The 20,545-nt window shown below is 47.6% G+C and overlaps 1 protein-coding gene across 2 annotated transcripts in view; it reads right to left on the bottom strand.

Annotated features, from left to right (window-relative positions):
• Positions 1–20,545, bottom strand: part of AGTPBP1 (ATP/GTP binding carboxypeptidase 1) — a 1,069,504-nt gene that overhangs the window by 245,595 nt on the left and 803,364 nt on the right. For both annotated transcript variants that reach the window (XM_078675801.1, XM_078675802.1), the window contains exon 21: positions 5,583–5,763. In XM_078675801.1, the coding sequence (XP_078531927.1) occupies positions 5,583–5,763 (181 nt within the window). The remainder of the gene's footprint in view (positions 1–5,582; positions 5,764–20,545) is intronic.

Raw genomic sequence — 20,545 nt, 5'->3', positions numbered from 1 at the left:
AGAGGTCGGCACATGGTCATAGTTGGCAGGCACCCTAAATACAACTCGCCTGTTACGATGACAGAATAACAGTGAAAAGGACCTAAACATGTGTCCTTTAAAGATATGTTCTTGGAACATTAACGGTCTAGCCAACAAACTGGAAGATAAAGCCATAATCTCTTATTTTCAGGAATTCGAGATACTACTACTTCAAGAGACATGGCTTCTCGAACCGCAGCAAATCGAAGGTTTCAAAACACATCACATTCCAGCACAAAAACTGAAACCTTCAGGGAGAGGCAGTGGTGGCCTAGCAATTTACATATCCATCAAAAATGCAATCGTTTCATGGGATTTAGGTGGCTCATCACATTCCCTTCAGTGCGTGGGAATTTCCTTTATCTCCGACAAAGCCCAGCGCAGGACCCTGTTTTTAATGAATGCCTATGCCCGTCCGAACACAGCATCAAGGCAATCCTTCGCAGAAGAAGCAATAGCAACTGTACTAAGAGTGAAAATCAGATCCCTCGAACGAGAAATAATTCTATCAGGTGATTTCAACATGTGGCTAATGTCGGACCTTGGCAAAAACAGATAACCAAATCACATGAAAGCATTTGGGTCATACCCCTGCAGGACCCCCCAGGTTGGCACAAGGACGACTCGAAAGGTCGCTCCTTACAAGGCAACCTGGAAAATCTGGGCCTCAGAGCCTTAAATGGGCGCTTTCCTCCAGACAAGCCACCTTGCTTCTCCTATCTGAGTAAAAATGGCGCTTCGTTAATTGACTATACCTTTGTCAGTCTTCCACTTCTCCACCAAATAACAGGTTTTAGCCTTGGAAGCAGAACTGAAAGCGACCACTGCCCACAAGAAATATCGCTTATGACCAGATTAATCCAACATGAAGAAGACAGGACACTGCCATCTGACTGCTACACGATTAACTTAAAACAAATTAAGTGCTCTTTCAGCAACTTTCAACAAATAGCAGCAGATGCTAAACTTATTATGGAGAGCACCAGTAGGCCCACAAATGATGAAATTGTTAACTGGTCAACATTTGCAATCGAACTGATCGATAAACACGCAAAACCAATAAGGCAGGTGAACCTGTACGGGCAAAGGCAGACGCCCAGTCGCAACCCCGCAATACAATCTGCTACAAGAAACATGAATCGGACATGGCGGGCTTTAAAAACAAATCCAACGGATCCTCAGTTAGTAACAAAATTGAGAGAGGCTCGCAGCTACCTAAAGAAGGCTAAAAGAGAACAACGCAGAAGTCTCTGGAACTCCTTCTGGGCTAGGCTGCAGAATTACATTAAAACAAACAATTCTGCTAGGTTCTGGCGAACCATCAACAGCATTTCTGGGCGAGCCCCGAAAGTCGCGTCCTCATGTATACTGGAGACTGAGTGGGGCGCCTCCCTGTATCTTCACTTTAATGACCAAAAAGTAAAAACCCTTCATCAGAATTTTAATGTCGAAGATATTTTTGCTCAAAAAGCGGCAGCTAAGCCAACTGATTGTAACATCAAATCCCCTTCAATGAAGGAATCTTTTAACGTCGCCCAGAAAACTGCACTACCAAATGAGTGCCCCACGACGCAAAGCAACAAAGAATCATCAACAATCGAGGCGGCGCATATTGAAAAACTGATCAAAAAGGGTCGGAAGGACTGTGCCCCGGGCCCTGGTGGAATCCCTTAGGCTCTGTTTAAGGAGGACACAACCTTCTGGGCCTCGAAGCTAACTACCCTATTCAACTGTATCCTGCAAAATAACATCATACCACCCTCCTGGCAGGGATCAATTTTGGCACCAATCTTCAAAGGTGGGGACAAAAAATCTCCCGGGAATTATCGCCTCATAGCCCTCATTGACAATGAAGCAAAGTATTTTGCTGGTCTGCTTCTTAACTCACTTAGGGCATGGGCTGATGAACATTCTGTAATTCCTCCGAACCAAACTGGTTTTACAAGTAACACCGGCACCTCGGTCAATCTTATGCCCCTCTCTTGTCTGATCGACCAGGTGGAGGTAAGCACTTGCCCACTTTATATGGGATTTATTGATTATAAAGCTGCCTTCGATAAGGTGAACAGAGCTAAGCTCTGGCAGAAGCTGTACAGACTAAACATCCCAAATGATCTCTTAAGAGCTATACAGCGTCTCCATCAGGACACATGGGTCAGGATAAAGATTGGGGACGGGTCGAGACTATCACGTCCAATTCCGACGACAAAAGGGCTCAAACAAGGATGTGTCCTTGCCCCAATACTTTTTAATTTGTTCCTATCCGACCTTCCTGAAGCCTTAAATAAGGTAAATTCTCATTCTCCCAAAGTAGCTGGTTTCCTGTTGTCAAATCTTTTATACGCTGATGGTGTCGTACTTCTTAGCAAAACAAAGATCGGCTTGCAAAGACTCATGGACGCCATCTCTGACTATTCAAATAAGAATGAGCTCCAGATAAACAGCAAGAAGACAAAAATTTTGGCGGTACGTTCAGGAAAGGCCAAGAAGTTGGTTTGGGTCTTGAATCAAGAAAGGATTGCTGAATCCAAATGCCATAAGTACCTTGGTGTCTCTTTTAACAACAACGGTAGATACAAAACTCATTTAGAAGAACAAAAAAAGAAGGGTCCCGCGCTTGCTTTCGCAATCAGTTCTATCCATAAGAAACTACAAGGCCCAACGTTTGCTCCAACAATTCAGGTAGCGCAAGCAAAAATTATTCCCACATTAACCTACGGAAGCGAGGTTCTAAAAGGCTTGGATAGCGGCCTACTGGACAAAATTATTGCAAAAATTTATAGAATAGTGTTCAAGCTACCAAGTCAAACATCACCGGCCCAAATTAGGTTGGAACTGGGAATCTGCCACCAATCACTTGCCAGAGCCATGAGTTTTCTAACATGCTGTCATAAATTGAGGTCATCGAAGGAAGGCAGCCTAGCGCAACACCTATGGTCTTGCCTTCAAACGAATCTATGGCGAGCAGGGCATGCATATTGGGAAAGAGGTTTAAAAACATTAGGCCTGAAAGACCTTTGGGGCATGCAAGTAAGCCATAACGAATTCAAACGTCTAGTGAAAATAAGCACAATAGAGCTCTCTTCAGTGGAAGACAAGGCTCGGCTAGCAAAAAGAAGTCACGGATGGATGTCCTTGCAATCCTACGTCCAGTTGACCCCACAGGAGTACCTAACTCAACCATTCACTGCACGAATAAAATTAAGTTTCCTAAAGTTGAGAATGGGAGTTATCAGATGGCCTCCTGAAATGGGTCCACCACCATCCCCCGGAACCAATGCGAAGAATCTGGGAGTAAGATGGGACGAGAGTCTCTCCTTCTCCTCTCATATACAGCAGGTCACTACTGGATGTCTTCACAAACTTCGGAACCTTCGGAAGTGCCTTCTTTTTTTACCAGAAGAGTGTCGCAAAATGGTAGTCCATGCGACAGTCACTTCCAGATTGGACTACGCAAACGGTCTCTATCTCGGCGTGCCCAAACACGTGGTGCAACGCCTGCAGATCGTGCAGAATGCAGCTGCGAGACTGATAAAACACATTTCTTTCAGACAGCATGTCTCTCCGCATCTGCGCGAACTGCATTGGCTCCCAGTGGCAAGCAGAATCAAATTCAAAGTTCTTACCCTGGCGTTTAGAGCGCTAAGGGGGACCTGCCCTAATTATTTAAAACTCAGACTCCCCCGCTACCATCAGGAGAGGCACCTGCGATCCAACTCCCTGCTTCAGCTACTCGTTCCACGAGCTAGAAAAGCCAGACTTGGGGGCAGGTCTTTTTCTGTTGGCACGGCAAAACTATGGAACGCCTTGCCTTTCGCCATTCAATCTGCTACAACAGAATCTAGCTTTAAGAAGCTATTAAAGACCTGGCTTTTTATGCAGAAACCCTAAGTAATCTCCTTGCCTTCTGCTTGCTTAACTGCTCTCCTAGCGCCGGGACACCTCCTCGTGAGGTAGCTGTTCGCGCTCTACAAATATCAGTATTATTATTATTATTATTATCAACCTGTTGGTCCATTTGCCAAAATGGAAAAGAGCCCATGGACAGGAACAATGCAGACTCTGCGGGAATCACAAAGAAGACATAGTACACATCCTTTGTCTTTGTCCAAACCTGCTGAACGAAAGACTGTCCCTCCTGAGGAAACTCTGGAACACAAACATGATTAGATCGTGTAGAGCGGCAGTCTTGGCTTGCTTTGACACTCGGAACACTAAATTAAACTGTGCCCTAGTAAGGTTTTTGGAACAAGCAGAAAAAAACTTGGTAAGGAGTCCCAAGTATGCGATTTCTCATCAGCACAATTACTAGCCTAGTTTCAACTGCCACCTTACTGTATAACGGACATGATCCTTAGCTCTCCCTTTTTATAAGTATGTTTTTATACATTTTTACAATTTTCATAATGCATATGATCCTATACTCATTTTTACATGTATTTATTGATATATCGTTCTTAAAATTCTGTAACTTGCAAAGGTTTTTTTTTTTAATCATGCAATAAAGACCACGCACTACCTTTACCACGCAACTTTTACAACGCAAGTCGTTACAACGACTTGCGCTGGGGGGCGCTGTAGGATAGGGAATAGTTTAATTTACTATCCAACACCTTCCCTACTATCCACAGGGACTGGAGTTGGAATAGTAAATGAAACTTGTAACGACTTGCGTTGTGAAAGTTGCGTGGTAAAGGCATGCGTTGTAAAATCATGCGTAGTAACGACATACATCCATTCTGAGAATCTTTGACATTACTTAAGTCTACTAAACACATTAAGGGAGGGCTTGATAAAAAAAAACTAATCCTGTCTGTTTGGTGTTGCTTTCACTAGATGTCTAGTACTACCTATTCACTAATGGCTTGATTCAGAGCTTTGGTCATTACAAGTCAGTGTCAAAGGCTAGCTTTGAACTTGTTCAGCGTTCAGTTAAGATTGTCCACCCATATCCACACCAGCCCCAACAAGAAGAAGCAACTCTCAACTAGGCTTGTAACAAACTGCATATCTTTCACATTAAATGACCAAAATTAACTATGCACCTTTCCTGACAATCAAGCAAGTCATAAATCAAACATACTCTCAGGATTCTGAACTGCCTTTGCTAGAGCATGTGCCACCGGTGTTCATTATCAATGTGTGTTGGTGCAGATCTTGTTAACTCTGACTATTCTTGATCATGGATGGATATGACCTTGTCATTCAACCTGTTGCTTTGTTGTAGTGCCACTACGCATGGACTGTGCATTATAGTTTGGCCTTTCTAGGAATATTGATGCCGTGTATCAGGCAGTTACTAACGCCCCTTTGCAGATACATCAAGACTGATTCACGACTTTTAAATGACAGACCAACAGACTGATGCACAATGTATGAAGAACACACAAACACTTGTAATGCAGTGAATAGGGTGTTCAAAGAAATAAAAGAAGTGTATATGGACTCCAGGAATCTGTACAAAACAATTCTATTGGTGTGCTGAAACAACCTTTCACTGCTTGACATACAGTAAAATACGTATATATGAAACTGATCAGAAACAGTGTACCTCCACATACCTTCCATTGATAACACCATCTGGATTTAGCATGGGCACAATTTTGAAAATGTATGCGTCTCTCAAATGCTGAGCACAGGGGCTGTGGCCCATAAGAAACTCCAAAGTTCCCTTCATGACCCAGCTTGCGTTCGTTTCTCCAGGGTGAACACGGGCAGTGAGGAATATATAGGGGCGATTTCCTAAAATAAGAATACACAACATTCCAAGGTAAAACATACATTGCACATGCTGAACTTTCTGCATGTCTAGACAGTTCATGAGCTGTGAGCCTTACATTGCAAGAGGCTGAAATAGCCATTGGTAAAGTGATGCATGGTTCATGCAACGCACTTGTCTGACATCTCCCCTAATACAAGTAAGGTGTGACTGAAATTACTAATTGATGCTTAGTCTCAATTACTTCAAAAAAACTTTTTGAGGATAAAAGGAAATTAAAATATGAGTTTCCTCCTCATGGCCTAAAGTTCCTGCGTGTGCCAGTCATTAAATAAGCACGGCTCAGCAAAAAAAAAAACAAGCATTGGCAAAGCCACCATGTTTCGTCTATGCTGTCTCTCTCTGCAGTGGAATTTACCTCATTCAGTTATGACTGGGACAAGCACCAGGGACGTGGAGGTAATACAGAATACATGCATTCTCCACCCGCCTTTGCTCTTGTCTGCGCGAATATGAGCACGCACATACAGCTAGATTCATCATTATCTAGTTTTGCGAGTCCTTAATAGCGATTCATAAGGAATCGCTATTAAGGACTTGCAAAACGGGATTCATGTAGGAATTGCAAAAAAGATTGTGATTCCTACATCTTCCTTATTTGCGATTAGCAATTTGCTAAAGGCCCATAGGAATGAATGGGGAGTTATTCCTTATTTGCGATTAGCAATTTGCTAATCGCAAATAAGGATGCGATTTCAAGGGTGCCAGGGGTGTCCAAAGGACACCCTGTAGCACCCCTGAAAAGCAAATGTAGCCAGATGTTGCGCACACACATGTCCAAAGGACATGTGTGTGTGTGTAACATACCACTCAGAAAAATGCACTAAAGTGCATTTTTCTGAGTTTTCGCTATTTACCACGAAGTCTGACTTTGTGGTAAATAGCGGCCAGAAATTGCGAATTCGCAAATTGAAAATGGTTGATGAATTGCCTTTAAGGAATCTCAAATGGAGATTCCTTAAATGCAATTCCTCGCAAATATGCGCTTTCGCAATTAGCGATTTTTGCATTTGGGATGATGAATCCCAAATGCAAAAATTGCACTCGCAAAGGGCCAGATTCTCAGAATCTGGCCCTTTGCGAGCCGTTTTCGGCTTGATGAATCTAGGTGATAGATACAGCAAAATCTGACTCTATTTCTCAGCATAGTTCGTTTGAAAAGGAATCACCATGAAGGGAAGGCATTTCAAAAAGAAGCTTGTCTATGTCTTGTGTATCCTTGCCGGTCTTCTTGCGCCACTCGTTATATTTTTAAACAATTTTACAAAATACATTTTTTAAGACAAATAGGTTACTTCACAATTGAGACCATATCCAAACGGATTTTTCCAGTGACGTTTAATATCGGGGGAGGGAGAACTCTGAGAAGCAGAACATGCGACAGTAGGGTATGCAGAATGTTGAAAATGATGCAAGTCGTGGTTTTCTACTGGATGTTTAGCTCCCTCTAGTGGACTTTCTCTGTAAGGAGGAGCGTGAATTCTCCTTTTCTGTTCGGAGGCTTGATGAAACAAAATCCTTACGTCCTGTTTACAGAAACCCTTTTTCAACTAACATCACACTATAAAGGAGACACACAAGGCACAAGCTGAACAAGGTATTGTTTAAGTTTCCAAACCATAACGCAAGAAAGACCTGCATGTGAAATGACGAGACTTATATACTGAGGGGGTGACACCAAGGGTGGAGGGGGGAGGTGGGGGATTTTCAATGTTTCAAACAACAGCCAGCAGGAGGAGACAAGGAGGAGGCGTGCTGGTAAAGAAAAACAAGCATTTACAATGCAACGGTCTCGCCTTTGCAAAAGTTAGAGCTATTGGCATTGTAAATGACAACATTTTTATTTATGCGTTGGTTTTGAAAACAGATAAATAAATGGCATTGTCATTTACAATGCCAATAGCTTAATCTCTTGCAAATGCCACACAGACCCCCCCACACACAGAGCCCCGCACACACTCACACACAGAGCCCCGCACACACACACACACACACAGAGCCCCGCACATACACACACAGAGCCCCGCACACACACACACACACAGAGCCCCGTGCACACACAGCCCCACCCACACAGAGCCCCACCCACCCACACAAAGCCCCACCCACCCACACAGAGCCCCACCCACCCACACAGAGCCCCACACAACCACACAGAGCCCCACACACCCACACAGACCCACAGAGAGCCACACACCCACACAGAGCCACACACCCACGCAGAGAGCCACACACCCACGCAGAGAGCCACACACCCACGCAGAGAGCCAGACACTCACGCAGAGAGCCACACACCCACGCAGAGAGCCACACACCCACGCAGAGAGCCACACACCCACGCAGAGAGCCACACACCCACGCAGAGAGCCACACACCCACGCAGAGAGCCACACACCCACGCAGAGAGCCACACACCCACGCAGAGAGCCACACACCCACGCAGGGAGCCACACACCCACGCAGGGAGCCACACTTGCATCATTGCTATACACGAGTCAGATGGCACTCTGCAACCTCATTGTCACAAGTTCACGTTTAAAAACACAATGGAACAGAGCATCGAAACCCCCATACGGGGTGTGGAAAGGGGGAGAAAGGAAGGTACGCGCACTGATGTACGAGCAGGGAGCCTTGGGAGGAGGTGGAATTAGAACTCCAAAAAGTAGATAACATGGCGCTGGAACAAAATGGCCCCAACCGTAACGCAGCGTGTAGGCTGTCTTGAATTTCACAGCTCATGAAATACTACACCCAGGCAAACACGCTGCTCTGCTCCAGCTGACTGGGAATGCACAGGGCGGTATGATTTTGCTGCCACGTGCTGTTCACCTTCGACAGAGTGCGCCCGTGTGTCAGCGTCGCAGACTCAGGGCTAAGGCTACACCGTGCCAAGGAACAGTACATATTTCCAGCCAGGTATTCTACCAGAGTCGGCCAGGGGGTGTGGTGGGTCTGGGTGCCTCTTTTCCAAGCCTCCATGGCAGGCAACAATAATTTTTGACAGCAAGCGACGATGTACAGTTCAATAACAGCACGGGCAAGTCCCAGTGGCCATATTTTGCAAAATATAAAGGTGAGGCGAGTTCATTGGCAAAAACATTTCAAGCGTGTAGAAAGAAAGAAAACTCATATGGGTGGCCACAATGCCCTCTTGGGGCGGGGGGGGGGGGCGGAGTTTTCGTCACACACAGGTCAAGCCGATCATATATGCACAGTTGGCTCAGTGGTTCATCATTCCAACACCCCAAACGTCCCGGGGTTTGGCATTCGAGAAGATCAGATTCTTGAAAGCGCCATGAGGCAGGCCGCAGCAGCCCTCTGCCCGCCCGCCCCCTCAGCGAGCGGCGTGACGCGTGCTCCCTTATATAAGAGCCAGCGCTGTCCCAAACTCTGGGCTTTGTCTTTGTGCTCCCTGCGTCGTTCCTCCACACACAGCCACTCAGCGCTCCTCGCACCGTGCCAGTGCTCACCCTCATCAGCTGCTCGGTCCATTCACAGAGCATGCTCGGAGCTGACATGAAAGAGGAGGGGTGAAGGAAGGAGGCGGCGGCGGGCTGGCGATCGAGCTGTTACATCAAGTCATCAGCGCCCATAGGATATTTCAGAAACAAAAGTAACAAACTCTCAGAAAAGCACATGGTTCCCTCAGTTTGTGTTTTAGTAGCACAATCTCACTTTGGCTTCCTGTATTTTGCTGAAAGCTTTGCTTGCAGCTTCTGATTATGAGGAAGCAGAGGAATGTATATTGGGGCAATATAGATAAACTTATGTGAGTGTAGGCCAATGTTTAACCCTCGCAATCGCTGATAAGGCTTTAAAGGAATCTGTATGGCATGCACTTGGCAACCGAGCTGCCGCTTGGACCATGACCTGCAGGAATCTGCGATCAGTCGGGTGTGAACACGCCTACAGATATGGAGAAAGAACGAGAGAGGAAGTGAGCGAGTGAGGTACATTTCTTAGGCGCCTTATTGAACGCGGTTGCAAAGGCGTGCTGAGCAGATGTGACCTAAAGACCAGAGCTGTCGACTTTGGGACTGGGGAACCAGGCTAGAGTCCCGGTGTCCTCTAAACATCCCATGATTCTGGGCAACTTACTTAACCTCCCCCGGCCTTAAAAAGTGAATGTGACCTGAACAAAAGTTTAGTCGGACGAGTGGGGTTCAGGAAGGCTGGAGTGGCGAGGGCGGCATGGCTTACAATGGCGGGAGTGCTTTGCCTCCCAGTGCCTCTATACCCCCATGAGCAAAGTCACGGAGCGCAATATCGGTAGGGAAAGGGGGAGACAAGTTCTGTGTGGCCACAGCAGCCGCAACGCTTCTTCATACTAGACGGGACACGGACAGCAGGAGCTGGGGCGGGAACGGAGACACGGACAGCGCGAGGGGGGGCGGGAACAAAGACATGGACAGCGGGAGGGAGGACGGACAGCGGGAGGGGGGCAGGATACAACCACGCGGGACCGGGATGAGGTTACAAATGACAAAAAACATCCGTGTAAAAAAAAAAAAAAAGTAAACACCCACCTCTGCATGACGGAAAAAGGGGCGGGGCTTAAAAAAAAAAGACAGAAATGCCCACGAATCTGCTCCCAGAATGATTGACACATCTCTCTTCCAATGGCTAGCTTCCATTTATGGAGCTAGCCAATGGAAGAGAGAAGCGGGTTAAAGCCCCAGTACTGGAAATCAAAAAATCTCGGCTACACGACACTGCTGCGCAGTGAACGCCAGTCGCGACCTAATACAATGACACCAAACTGTATTTCTGTGAAAATATATCTCCTTTATATATGTGTACTTTAAGTAGGCTTTTAAATACAGTCTTCAGGTTGCAAAACACGGTTCCAGTTACTTTTAAGGATGTCACAGTTCTTAATGGTCAAATTCAGTTCTCTAAGGGTAATTCTGAACGCTTTTTCACTTCTTTGGGGGTCTTTGCGCTTCGCAGCGCTCTTGGTACGTTTCTTATAACTTGCGGGACGGGCCCTACTAAACTTCACGCATCTCGCGTGAGCCGGCGTACAACGCGAACTCTGTAAACCCAGGAAGCGAGGCGTACCAGCCTCAGGAGAGCCGCAGTACGGGGCGCACAGGATCGAAGTAGAGTGCGAGGCGTACCAGCCTCAGGAGAGCCGCAGTACGGGGCGCACAGGCTCGAAGTAGAGTGTGAGGCGTACCAGCCTCAGGAGAGCCGCAGTACGGGGCGCACAGGCTCGAAGTAGAGTGCGAGGCGTACCAGGCTCAGGAGAGCCGCAGTACGGGGCGCACAGGCTCGAAGTAGAGTGCAAGGCGTACCAGCCTCACAAACACAAGCGCACAGTTCTCCTGGCAAATAAGGTACGTCGTGCACAGTCTATGTTGAAAGCGGAGCATGCTGTACCTTTACTGTGGCGTCCTGGGGATCTTCGAGACACACGGCGTTGAGGATGGTTGTCCCACGTCGCGGTGCTTTCCCAGGTGGGGGTGAGGCGAGCTGCGGCTCGAGGCTGGGCAGGTCACGGGTCACTTGGGTCGGCGATGAGTTGTGGGGGCCGGTCCTGGCTCCGCATACGCCTCGATCCTGATGGGGAGAGCGGCTGAGAGGGGTGCAAGCGGCAATACAGTCCCCAAGTGCGGGACGTACCCAGCCGCAGTGCAGAGCGGATCAGCGGGAGATGACACAGAGCGGGAGTCCGTCCTTACTGCGCGATCTAGCGCGAGGGGGTGCGGGAACAAAGACATGGACAGCGGGTGGGGGGGGAAGGACAGCGGGAGGGGGGCACGATACAACCACGTGGGACCGGGACGAGGTTACAAATGACAAAAAACATACGTGTAAAAAAAAAAAAGTAAACGCCCACCTCTGCATGACGGAAAAAGGGGCAGGGCTTAAAAAGACAGAAACGCCCACAAATCTGCTCCCAGAATGATTGACACATCTCTCTTCCAAAGGCTAGCCTCCATTAATGGAGCTAGCCAATGGAAGAGAGAGGCGGGTTAAAGCCCTAGTACTGGAAATCAAAAAATCTCGGCTGCGCGACACTGCTGCGCAGTGAACACCAGTCGAGACCTAAAGAACAAGTTACTTACCTTCGGTAACGCTTTTTCTGGTAGATACTATATCTGCCTGTGGATTCCTCACCTTGTGAATATCCCCCTTGCGTCAGCAACGTTCGGAAATTTTCTTCGTAGCACGCCGACGTGGACGACGTCACAGGAGCACGGCATCGCGCGCGACTCCGTCTGACGTCACCGACCCCTTATCAGGCCCACGCCGGCGTGATGATGTCAGTTCCGCCCTTTTTTCCATGCCTTCGAGGCACACGGACGGACCAACGACAGCAAATATGCATATATACAATGTACACAGTACATACAAACCATCATAGCACACAGTGCATAGCAAAGGTATCAAAACCCAAAATATATACAAACAATAAAACCAGGTATAGCAGAGTGGACAACGGGGAGGCGGGTGGGCATGTGAGGAATCCACAGGCAGATATAGTATCTACCAGAAAAAGCGTTACCGAAGGTAAGTAACTTGTTCTTCTGATAGATACATCTGCCGTGTGGATTCCTCACCTTGTGAATAGAGTCCCACAGCAGTCCCCACTCCCGGAGGAGGGTGACCACTCTGCTATACCAGGAAATCTTGGAGAACAGAGCGCGCGAAGTGGCCGTCCCTCCTCACCTCGGTATCCAAGCAGTAGTGCTTCGCGAAAGTGTGGAGGGAGGCCCAAGTCGCGGCTCTGCAAATGTCCTCAACAGGTACACCTCTAGACAAAGCAGATGTTGCAGACTTTGCTCTAGTTGAATGTGCTCTAATACCCTCAGGAGGGTCCTTACCCGCAAGGGAGTAGCAGATATTGATGCACAGGATTATCCACCTGGAAAGTGTGCGCTTGTGCACCGCTCTGCCCTTCTTGCAGCCAGCAAAACCAACAAACAGCTGGTCGTCCATCCGGAAGTCTTTAGTCCTGTCCAGATAGAAAGACACCGCCCTCTTAGGGTCCAGGCGATGCAGTCTCTCTTCCTCCTTAGACGGGTGAGGGGGAGGATAGAAGGTAGGAAGGGTAAGGACTGCCCAAGATGGAAAGGAGTCACCACCTTAGGCAGAAAAGCAGCCCTGGTCCTGAGAACCATCCTTTCAGCATGAATGGTCAGGAATGGGGGTTTGGAACTTAGAGCTTGAAGCTCACTTACCCTCCTTGCCGAGGTGATTGCAACGAGGAAGATCGTTTTAAAAGAGAGAAGCCTCAATGGACACTTGTGCAAGGGTTCGAAGGGAGAACCCATTAAGAAGGTCAGCACAAGATTCAAATCCCAATGAGGAACAACAAAAGGAGTAGGAGGGAACATATTTATGAGACCCCTCAAGAATCTTAAAACCACCGGAGATTTAAAGAGAGAGGGCTGATCCGGCAAACAGAGAAACGCCGATAAGGCCGAAAGATACCCCTTGACCGTGGACACAGCCAAACCTTGCTGCGCCAGAGAAAGAGCAAATTGTAAAATATCAGATAAATGAGCCTTCAAAGGGTCAACATCCCTCTCCCTGCACCAAGAAACAAATTTAGACCACCTATAGGAATAAATGGACTTAGTGGTGTCGCGCCTGGCAGAAAGAATGACATCCACCACATCGTGAGGGAGAGAAAAAGAACTCAAGTTGCCCCGTTCAATCTCCAGGCATGAAGGTGTAATGTCTGGAGGTGGGGGTGTAGAACCTGCCCCTCCATCTGAGAGAGGAGGTCTGCTCTGTGAGGGAGACGGAGCGGCGGGTGAGAGGAGAGGTGGAGTAGGTCCGTGTACCACACCCTTCTTGGCCAATCCGGGGCGACCAATATGACTTGGGCCCGGTCTTGACGAATCTTCCTCAGAACCCGAGGAATCAAGGGTATGGGAGGAAACGCGTAAAGGAGTTGATTTCCCCAACTCAACTGAAACGCGTCCCCCAAAGCTCCTTGCAACGGATACTGGAGACTGCAGAATGACGGGCAGTGAGCATTCTCGCGAGTGGCGAAGAGATCCACCCGAGGAGTCCCCCACATCTGAAAGATGCCGTGAACAACCTCCGGGTGAAGCCTCCACTCTTGATCGGCAGAGAGCTGTCGACTGAGACTGTCTGCACGAACGTTCAGAACCCCTGCCAGATGATTTGCCACCAGACAAATCTGATGGTCCTGAACCCAGGACCAGAGACGCAGAGCCTCTCTGCAGAGACACTGCGACCCTACTCCTCCCTGCTTGTTGATGTACCACATCACAGTCGTGTTGTCCGTCAGGACTTGAACCGACCGACCGCGAAGGGAAGGGAGGAAGGCCTTGAGCGCCAAACGTATCGCCCGCAATTCCAGAAGGTTGATGTGAAACAACCTTTCTTCTGGAGACCAAAAGCCCTTGACCTCCAGGTCTCCCAGATGAGCACCCCACCCGAGAGTGGATGCATCCGTTATCACTGTGGCCACTGATGGAGGCAGTTGAAAAGGCTTTCCTTGAGACAGATTGCCCTACACGCCCCACCAAGACAGATCCGCTGCAGCTTCTCTGGAGATCCTCACTGACTCCCTGAGATCTCCGTTGTGCTGATACCACTGCCTGCGGAGGCACCACTGGAGTGCCCTCATGTGCCAGCGTGCATGACTGACCAACAGAATGCAAGAAGCCATCAGACCAAGCAGACAAAGGACCTTCAGGACTGGAACAACCGCTCCATTGAAGAATAAAGGAATCATCTCCTGTATGTCGTGAATCCTTTGAGGTGGAGGGAATGCACGACATACAGTAGTGTCCAGTACCGCACCTATGAACAGGTTGCGCTGGGAGGGCACCAGGTGAGACTTGGGTACGTTTATCGAAAAACCCAACCTGTGCAACAACTGAGTTGTCTCTTGCAGATGATGGAGCACCTTCTCCGGCGATTCCGCTTTGATCAGCCAATCGTCCAGATAAGGGAACACAGGTATCCCCGATCTTCTGAGATGCGCAGCCACCACTGCCATCACCTTGGTGAAAACTCGAGGCGCAGTAGTAAGTCCAAACGAAAGGACCGCAAACTGGTAGTGCTGCGATCCCACCGTAAAACGGAGATACTTTCTGTGCGACTTCAGAATGGGGATGTGAAAATACGCATCCTGCAAGTCGATCGACACCATCCAGTCTTCTTACATCAGCGCCAGAAGAACCTGAGCAAGGGTGAGCATTTTGAACTTCTCCTGTTTGAGATAGAGGTTCAAAATCCTGAGATCCAGGATTGGCCGAAGCCTGCCATCCTTCTTGGGAATCAAGAAATACCGGGAGTAGCACCCTTGACCCCTCTCCTGCTCTGGAACCACCTCTATTGCACCCTTTCGGAACAGAGCCAGGACTTCTTCCTGCAGGAGAAGCAGGTGATCCTCTGAACAATAACCTTGGCAAGGAGGGTAATTGGGAGGGAACTCCTGAAAAGGAAGTGCATACCCATTCTCTACGAGATTGAGAACCCAAAGATCTGATGTAACCGATTCCCAATCTCGTAGAAAATGAGTAAGCCGACCCCCTACTGGCCCTACATGATCCAGAATGGTGAATCTAGGGCTGCTTTGCTGATGCGGGTGGGGGTTGGGCATTATTGGAGGAAGTGGAGGAAGAGGAGACTTGACGCCCACGTCCACGACCCTTCTGTCTACCTCTATAGGACTTATATAGAGGGTTCTGCTGTTGCTGCTGTTGTTGTTGGCCTTGCCTGAAGGGACGAAAAGAGGATCTACCAAAGCCTCTAAACTTTCTAGTAGTCGACCCTCTCATCTGGAGACCCAAAGATCTTGCAGTGGCACGGCTATCTTTAAACCTTTCCAAGGCTACATCCACCTTTTTACCAAAAAGGCCAGTCCCTTCAAAAGGTAAGTCCAGCAACGTAGACTGCACATCCGCAGAGAAATCAGAGGACTTTAACCACGCAGCCCTCCTGGTCGCAACAGAAGAGCCCATAATTCTGGCAACAGAATCAACAGTGTCCATGCCACTCTGAATGACCATGCGTGCAGCAGCCTGAGTGTCAGAGACCACCTCATTAAAGTTCTTTCTATCTTCCTCAGGAAGCTTGGGTGATAACTGCTTCACTGAATCCATCAACGCATGCACATACCTTCCTAAAAGGCAAGTAGCATTAGCTGATTTAAGAGCCATGCTCCCTGAAGAGAAAGTCTTCTTTGCAGACTGATCCAATTTTTTTGATTCTTTGTCCGCTGGTACTTGAGGGAAAGAGCCAGCAGCCCTGTTAGAACATGCCGCCTGCACCACAAGACTTTCTGGAGAGGGATTTGAAGAAAGGAACGCAGGGTCATCAGGAGCCACCCTATAGCGCCTTGCAATAGCTCTCGAAACCGCAGGAGCAGACAACGGTCTCTTCCAAATCTCTTTTATTGGATCCGTTAAAGCATCAGTGAACGGCAGTGTAGGTTCAACAATAGAAGAGGGAGAGTGTAAGACTTCAGTAAGGATGTTGGGTTTGTACTCAACTGTGGGCAGCTTCAAGTTGAGAAGATCAGCAGCCTTCCTAATAACAACGTGATAGGGTGCCACATCCCTAGAAGGAGCATCAGAAGCCAAAGGTAGACCCCACTCAGGAGAGAGCTCCAGACCACTAGCATCACGAAGGTCTTCAAAATCATCATCATGATCAGGAAGCTCACCTTCTTCCACATCTGAATCTTCATCTTCCCTTTGTTCAAGAAGACGCTGAGCCCTTCGTCTCGACCACTCCAATCGAACCGAAGTCGACGGATCCGGTAACGACTCCGACGGAGCCGGTTCCGACGTCGAGTGAGGAGCTGGGGCAGCTGGAAGACGAGACCCACGGATTGGCGTGGTACCTTGATCCAAACTACGAGGTCGATCCGGAGTCGGCGAAGCCGCATGCGGAGTCGAAGACCTCGGCGGAGCCGTACAGAGCCAAGGTGTAAGAGGCGCCGGCATAAAAGGCATAAATGGAGCTGGGGCGTACGACTGAGGAATGCCCAAATTGTACGATAATGGACCCATGGGACCAACAGGTGCTCCAGCGGGGTACATCGCCCTGGAATACACTCCAAACATCGCATTGAGAAAATGCGAGGGGTCCTGACCAGGACCAGGAAAGGGAGGGTACGAACCTACCGGATGTTCTAACGGAGGTCGTTCCGACACCTGTTCACTCTGACCTTCAGGGTCCACAGGAGTCTCCATTGGAGCCGGAGTCTGAGGAATTACCTCTTCTTCCTCTTCATGTTCCGAAGGATGTAAAGATATCGGATCCGGTTCCGGAGTCGGAGAACCTTCGATTGACAAAGCAGGAGAAGGAGAAACAAAGTCCTTATGGTGTTTGCGAGACTTTTTCTTTGAATCAGAAGATTCCTTCCCTGAATGATGTCTTGAACTGTGCTTCCTCCTCTTGTGCTTTCTCCTCGAGGAGCTCGAAGCGTGACCCGAAGCCGACTTGGATCCAGACCTAGATCTCTCCCTGGACCTCGACTTCGCTCTGGATCTCGACTCCGCTCTGGATCTCGAACCCGCTCTGGATCTCGACGCCGATCTCGACGTCGATCGAGACATATGCTTCGACTTCGAGCGTCTCGACGTTGACCTCTAAGATCTTCCAGTATCTTGTCCTTTTACCTTCGCGAGAAGTAGCTTTGCTTCACGCTCACGAAGCGCCTTTGGGTTCATTTTAAAACAGGAACTACAGTTCTTAACGTCGTGAACCGAACCAAGACACCACAAACAATCCTTATGTGGGTCAGTGATAGACATCATGCGGGCACAAGACCTACATTGTTTAAATCCTGTCTTCCTCGTCGACATCCTCTGATGAAGAATTAAGTCGCAAAGGAGAAACAGTGACAATAAAATAACAGCTAGATACTAAGTATCGCAGAAGATCCCGAAAACCGTTAGCGTCGAAGACGCGGAAAAAAGGGAACTGACGTCATCACGCCGGCGTGGGCCTGATAAGGGGTCGGTGACGTCAGACGGAGTCGCGCGCGATGCCGTGCTCCTGTGACGTCGTCCACGTCGGCGTGCTACGAAGAAAATTTCCGAACGTTGCTGACGCAAGGGGGATATTCACAAGGTGAGGAATCCACACGGCAGATGTATCTATCAGAAAAGGGGATGTGCAGGAGCCTGCTGGCCACAGTAAGCTGTTCTTGACCCATGCTACACGGCATGAGCAAAGACTCCGAAGCCCAGGAAGAAGCCGGAGGGTAAGAGGAGATGTTGACCAATAGGAAGAAAGGAAACTAGAGTGACATGGGAACCAACCAGTTAGCCTATTGCTTACAACTGGTTGACTATATTGTCACTCTCATTTCCTTGCTTCTTATTAGAAGGCTTTTCTTCACCCAGCTTGTCTATCTTGTGTTTGTCTCTCCCCTGGAGCATAGCGTCTTTAACATATTTCTGATTGTCTGGATTCTATCCTTCCACACCTGAGAGTGCATGTGTTTGCCATATATCTCGTTCCCTCTGCTGTTTGTTCACTTCAAATGCCCACCCTCCACACATGTTCTCTCCTTTGTAGTTCTCCCCCAGTTTTCCTCTGACTACATGGTGTTCTCACACTCATGTGCATCTCCCTCACTACCTGTGTTGCTGTCACTTTCGTGTTCTTCTCACTATCTTGTGTGCGTCTCCTCCCATTTCGCTCACTCTGTGTTTTCGCCTCCAACCTGTGTGTTCCTCTCTCCATGTGGGCTTCTCCGCCCGCCCCTTGTTGCTCTCTCCCTCATACAATGCGTTTCCCCTCCGGGTCTTCACCCGCCGCTCTATTGGCTCTTACGTTAGCCCTCTCACCTCTGTGGGCCTTTGCTAAATTTGCACTTTTTCAATTTTTAAAATTCCTAACTATAATGTCACTTTAACCTTTGCTATTTTTCAGTTTCAGGCTTAGAGTGTCACACAAATTACGCCAAAAAGGAGAGAACTCTGGGTAGAACCCAAGTTTAGGTGGCGAGCAGCCCATGTATAGAGCACCCTACAACACCAGCAACACTCTGAATCTGCTCACCTCAAATGTCTGTTTTTCAACCAAAGTTTTTAAGCAAAGAATTAGCATTGTGCCACCCACAATAAGCTACAAAGGAGCAACATATTTTGCCATTTCTACAGCAAAGTCTTGAAGCACAGAATTAGCAGAGTGCCATCCATGCCGAGCTGTAAAATAACAAAAAAAATGTTAACACTCCAGGCACAGTATTATAGCTTTGGATTGGTGAAATAACATCCAAGTTAACTTGGAATGAATACACGCAACCATTGTCACTATTTCGCTATCATTATAGTTCTTCAAAAAGGTTTAGCTTAGTCCAGACATAAGGGAGCACCCAGTACAAGTCAAAATAATCCCTTTCTGGCGTACACTGCCCCATAAATTATGCAAAAAAGGAGAGAACTCTGGTTAACTTCCAAGTTTAGGTGGAGAACAGCTCCTGTACAGCACACCCTACAACACCAGAGACACTCTGAATCTGCTCACCTCAAATGTCTGCTTTTCTAGCAAACTTTTTAAGCATAGAATTAGCACAGTGCCATTCACGCCAAGCTAGAAAGGGGCAAAGTCTTTTGCCATTTCTACTCCGTTTGCTTTGTGTTTTCACCTCCAACCTGTGTGTTCCTCTCTCGAAGTGGGCTTCTTCACCCGCCCGCTGTGTTGCTCCCTCCCTCATGCAATGCTTTTCCACTCCTGGACTCCACCTGCTTCCCCCATTGGCTCTTATGTTAGCCCTCTCACCTCTGTGGTCCTTTCTTAAATTTGCACTTTTGCATTGCTTACAATTCCTAATTATAATGTCACTTTAACCTTTGTTATAATTTCAGTGAATACACACACACACACACACACATATATATATATATATATATACCTAATTTGCTGACTGCCATCATGTTCCTGATGGATGGGCGGATTGGCGTTGTAGAAACAGCAAATTCTGCATTCACTGGCCCCAAACTTCGTCTTCAGTTCGACAAAGGAGCCAATGCTTACTGGAAGCTGAACATGTGCAAGCTACGTAACTTGAAATAAAATTGCAAGTTTTCAACTTCCAGTAAGTGTTGGATCCTTATATATCTCCTGGTACCTAACCCTTTTCACCACTGATGTGGCCCACTTCCACAAGTGACTCATGATGTTAATTCATAGGAACCATTGTTTGCACACACACGTTCGAAAAATATAGGCCAAATGTTGAAAACTCGACCCAAAGCTAACCCATATGCAATGTGGAAAGGAACTCTACCTTGCTTGAACTGTAACAACTGTGGAAACATTAAGAAGGGCAATGAGCTATCACCTCCAGATTATAAAGAAAATATCATCTTAAAGGTTAATGGCACATGTGATTCGATGAATGTGATTTATGTTTTAAGTTGTCCTTGTAAATTTCACTATGTTGGCCACACAGAGCGCAAACTTAAAATACGCTTGAATGAGCACAAAAGTAACATTCGTACTAAACAGCTCAAATCTACGGTCGCTACACATTTCATGGAAGCTGGTCATGAAATCACAGATTTGAAAGCATGCATTTTGGAAAATGTCGAGAAACATGAAGGCATTAACAACAAAGCGCAGCTGTTGAAGAGAGAAAATCACTGGATATATCGTCTTAAGACTTTAAAACCATTTGGTCTTAATGAAAGGGTGGAATTTCAGTGTTATCTGTAAATATTATGAATGTCTGATGTATATAGTTTTAGCATGCAGTACCTTGATTTGTTGCACTGATTTTGAGGAAATATATGT

Source organism: Lissotriton helveticus, chromosome 2_1 (genome assembly GCF_964261635.1).
Source record: "Lissotriton helveticus chromosome 2_1, aLisHel1.1, whole genome shotgun sequence".
In the NCBI taxonomy this organism is placed as follows: Eukaryota; Metazoa; Chordata; class Amphibia; order Caudata; family Salamandridae; genus Lissotriton; species Lissotriton helveticus.
The sequence above is the reverse complement of the archived record's forward strand: the minus strand, read 5'-3'. Positions and strand labels throughout refer to the sequence as shown.